The sequence below is a fragment of the Aphis gossypii genome, chromosome 3 (assembly GCF_020184175.1).
Source record: "Aphis gossypii isolate Hap1 chromosome 3, ASM2018417v2, whole genome shotgun sequence".
In the NCBI taxonomy this organism is placed as follows: Eukaryota; Metazoa; Arthropoda; class Insecta; order Hemiptera; family Aphididae; genus Aphis; species Aphis gossypii.
Window position 1 is genome coordinate 46,562,841 of NC_065532.1, and position 4,788 is coordinate 46,567,628.

A 4,788-nucleotide genomic window follows, 5' to 3' on the forward strand; every position below is an offset into this window, starting at 1 on the left:
ATACAAAAATGATTACACGCAATGTAGAACAATATAGAGAATAAAATAATATCATAAATCATCGTATTCGTATTATTGAATTTGTTTGAAAGTGAAAAAATATAAAAATATTTATTATATTATAGAAGATCTGAATTATACAAATTAAAAATATTAGTTGTGCACCAGGTATGACCTTCAAGTAACACTTAACACATTAAATTAATTGTTATCGGCTATTTGTTGATAAATTTAGTGCATAACACTTGGTTATATCAAAATATATTAAACTTCTAAATGGGTGTGTACTCGTGACCACCTTTATTACGACATTTCTATAATTATTATTAATAATCGCCATTTTTTTTTTATATTAGAATCAATTCCACTATTTTTTTCTTGTAAAATATATATATTATATATATAATAATAATATTACACACCAAATATATAATATAGTTTCTGCTCTACATTATTATGCGATACAAATAATACTTAACAGTTTGTTGAAAATACATCCTATACACACCGACTATTTTACAATTTTTATTAGTTTTCCTTCGATCATTTAACCATTTCTTTGTTCTCAAATCGTTTTCTTTTTATTTTAAAACATATTATTTTAGTTGCTCGAAACAAAGTTTGATGATTTTTTTTTTTGAATCGTTTGTGAATTATGGATCATATATTTTAGCGTATGACAACTGTCGCAAACCCTCTTTTCCATTTTGTTTCAAAACGAAGAGAGGGGGCAATTCCGGCCTTATGCTACTGTTCGATTCCTCGTTTCATAAGTTTGGCATTTCCAATTTAAAATTTCATATCGTTTTCCATTTGGCTATATAGGTAGAAGTGCCTTGTCAGAAATACCTTTGTATTCATTGAAGGATCACTTTTATATTTTTATGTGAAAAAGTGTATACGAAGCAATTGCATAGAAGAAAAAGTACCACACGAGGGAATATTCGAAACATAAACACACACCATTCAAGAGCCTAAAAATTAAAATATGTTTGTGCAATATGATTTATGACGTAAATAATATGTGTTTTCGATTAAATTTATTTTTGTATAAAAAAGTTTACATAATATATTGTGTACTGCAGCGAGAAAATATCAAATAAATTAGCTCCGTATAACATGCATCATATTATTATATCAGCCAATGCATCATGTTATACAAAATATTATAGTATGTACAATAAATTATTAAAATGTACATGGATTTCTAATTATATACAATCATTAAAATACTATGATACAAATGTCAAAAACAATTATACAAATAAATAATAAATTAACTATGCTAATTTATAGTAATAATACAAAAATAATATTATGAGAAGGATATTAAATTATCATTATTATTAGGTACTATGGTTGAGAAACGTCTGCGATACCGGCCATTACTAAGAGTTCGATTGAACAGAAATTGTATCCTCTGAGGATTTTGAAAAGTCCATTTTCTCCCCAATTCGAATTCCACGAATTCATTGCTAACCAGTATTCGTTGCCGTCGTTGTCAACACCCCATCCGATCAACTTGACGTGATGGTACCCTATGAGATCACCGACCGTAGACTTGTAAACTCCTGCAAGTACGACAAATATACGTGATTAGAACGGTTTGGTGTATGGGCGTACTTAAAACTCTTGTCTTAGATTTAATGCGCACAATACAATGAAATTAATGTCAGTATGTTAGGTATAGTATTAAAATATTCTAGGGTCAAAATTATAAAATTCACTAAAAATATTTAAGATGATAAGCAAGAAAAACTTTAAAGAAAAATAAAACCAAAATTAATTATTTTTTCTCATATACATATGTACATGTATATATTATATTAATATGTCGATAATTATTGTAAAAATTATGTAAAAAAATTAATTTCCTCACAATAATTCATAAAAACAGATTCATATTTATAGTTTATCTAACTATTATTTTTTAAACCAATTATTGATACAAATATGAAAATTCATAAAAATCCAAGTCTTAATCGTTACGATACAAGTAGGTACCAACCTTTTTTGTAGCCCATAAAATTTTCGTACACGTACATTAACGCAGTCACAGGGCCGTAGGTCATAATTTCCTGTTGAATTTGTATGACGTTTGTCCATGATGTTATATAATTGACCGAAGCTGAGGCAAAACAAAAATCATACATAAATACATTATTTCGTTTGATAAGTGCTGTTTTTGTGGTGAGTACTATTGGGCGTAAGAATTTTTTAAAACACTTAACACGGTGGAACTTGATTATTATACTATCCATTAGAGTTTTAAAGGCAATATTTACAGGAGTTTTCACGCGTATCCTAATTATATTGGGTAATAAAATGTTAAAATATAATTACTTTTGTGTAAGTCATCATCGTATTTAACTTTGTAATTTTTGTTAATACACTTTTCTCTGCAAATTGTCATTGGCGTTTTACGGAGACTCGAACAATTTGTCATGCGGCTGTCACCGTAATGATCACAAGGCCTATTTTTATACGGCTGGCAACCCTGTGATAAAAATCAAATGTTCAAATATTATAATATATTATATCAATCATGTTTCGTTCATTTACACGATTTAAGATAGTTAGATAGTAAGACATTAAATTTTAGTAAAGTTTATTAATTCGTTATAATATATCTATATTATATACCTCGTTGGAATCGAAGTTACCACCAGTAACTATTCCTGTGCCCGTGATAAATTCCCAAGCTTTAAACGCCGATCCACCGTTACAACCCATTTTTTCATCATCACCACAAGACATTAGGTTTTGAGCGGACAAGTTTTGGGTAAATGTTCCATTGGTCGCTATACAGAGCCGGTCCGTGAATGTTGAAGCCACTGCTACCGCCTGAAATTAGCATAGAACGAACGATAAGCTTAGACCGTGTGACTTTTACAGACACTGTAGTCTTATTATTATAGGTTCAAGTTAAATCACATATAAATGATAATAATAATGAAATAGACTTTGCTTCGGAACAAATGTTAAAGTTTTATTTTACATAGTACGATATAGTAGTATATTTACCCAGCTGGAAGCACAGTTTCCTTGATCCTTGACGTCGCCGATGACATTCGCACAGTTAACGAAATACTGACGTGCGTCGAATTCCTTCGGTATATCTGTTTTGTAATTGATATCAAAAGTCTTTCTAGGTTTTTTTGACCAGCTATCGTAGTTTGCTTTTTGAACCAATTTACGAGTCCTGGAATCGAAATTCTAAAAAAAAAAAAAAAACATTGTAAATCAAAACTTAATCCAGTGCGATGCAATACACTTTTATAACATATTATATGGACAACACGGCGCATACGGTAAGGTTTAGGTGTTTATAGGGTTAAGTGAAGTACATGCCACCTACCTTTACTACCACGGTAACCATCGGTGGTGGTTTACTAGTGCGATTTAATTTCACGAAAACGGTCAAAATATTTATCGGCGAAATCTACCCCCATCGTTTTACCGCGATCTTTGTGCGAACACGTTTTAGACAAATATACCATAATATAACACTATACCTACTACAACATGGCGTATAAACCGGATGGATTTTATAGAAATTCAATACGTCGTGTACGGGCCTCGACAAAAGAGATCGAAAACGACTACCGCCAACCCTTATAATGTTATGTAAGAGTTTTCAATGGAACTTGGCGTCATACAATATGAGCATAGAGACTGCTGCAGACTATTTACGCACAATATTCTACTGCAGGCCCACAGTGGCGTCGGTGTAGAATGATGGGTTTTTATTATTTAAAAAGAATAATAGTAATAATAATAAAAATAAAAATAAATGCATCAGCAACGGCATACCTCGTAAGACGGTTTGGCAAAAGCCGTGTCGGTTGCCGCGGCCACCCATGCAGTGACGGATGAAACGAAAATCACGAATGAAATAAACGTCCGCATGATTTATTTCGTTGAGTAAGTCAGAAAATGCGTGTGCTTGTAGTTAAAAGCTTTCGATATTCACTTTGATCGTATATTGATGACCGTCGTCGTATTTCAATAATAATTGTGAGGACGATTCCGATAGACTCGTTTATATATATCGTATGCAATTGAATAAACCGTACCGGAAAAACTTTTTAAAACGATAATAATGTGTAATAATATTTTAATAACTTGTTATAAACCACGTGAGATATCTTAGGTGATTAAGTGATTTGTGTTTTATTAGACACAATTCAAACAAAAACAACACTTGTTCAACACTGAGACAAGCATCAAATCTATAATACTTCTTAATGGATATGACGCACATTAAGTCACTTAAAAACCCTCCAATCAATTTTTTAATAATACTAACGAAAATTACAAACTGCACGCACTGATTACAGTATTATTTTGTGTGCAATTGCCCACATGTGACATTCGAAATACTACACACCGTCCTTTGTGTTTCGGAATTACTGAATTTTTTTTTTATTTTATTTATATTAATACGCCACTTTAGCTTATTAGAAGATATAAAGGTAATTTTCATCCTAATACGCAAGTGTTGTTTACATAATATTATGTTTTATTATGTACAACTTATTAACTGTTAAGTATATTTAGGCACCTGTGTTATTAGAACTCAAGTATTTTAATGTGTAATCTATATAATACTATTACATGTCAACCAATACCGGACGTCATAGACACATTATAAATTGTGATTATGATAAATACTGTAATCGCGTAGTGGCTGTAGCCGCAAACATAGGTTAGGTTAGTAAATCATAAGTAAATAAGTAAATAAAATAAAAAATGTATCGCGAACGATATTGCGATTAGGTTATGTTG

General features: G+C 30.8%; 1 protein-coding gene across 1 annotated transcript; it reads right to left on the minus strand.

The window, feature by feature from the left end:
• Positions 1-1,023: 1,023 nt before the first annotated feature.
• Positions 1,024-4,044, minus strand: LOC114122234 (cathepsin B-like cysteine proteinase 3). Its single transcript, XM_027984833.2, has 6 exons — positions 3,814-4,044; positions 3,025-3,216; positions 2,644-2,844; positions 2,344-2,497; positions 2,009-2,128; positions 1,024-1,571 (listed from the first exon to the last, which is right to left on the minus strand). The coding sequence occupies exons 1-6, from the start codon at positions 3,907-3,909 to the stop codon at positions 1,354-1,356; spliced, it is 981 nt and encodes a 326-aa protein (XP_027840634.2). The 5' UTR covers positions 3,910-4,044; the 3' UTR covers positions 1,024-1,353.
• Between the last annotated feature and the right edge of the window lie 744 nt (positions 4,045-4,788).

Bases quoted from the DNA above. Each gene is read 5' to 3' on its own strand.
- LOC114122234 (XM_027984833.2), bottom strand. From the start codon at position 3,909: ATGCGGACGTTTATTTCATTCGTGATTTTCGTTTCATCCGTCACTGCA. The intron at 3,217-3,813 runs GTATGCCGTTGC...TTTTTTTTTTAG, and splicing joins TTGCCAAACCGTCTTACGAG to AATTTCGATTCCAGGACTCG. The intron at 1,572-2,008 runs GTTGGTACCTAC...TCGTACTTGCAG, and splicing joins TTTTATGGGCTACAAAAAAG to GAGTTTACAAGTCTACGGTC.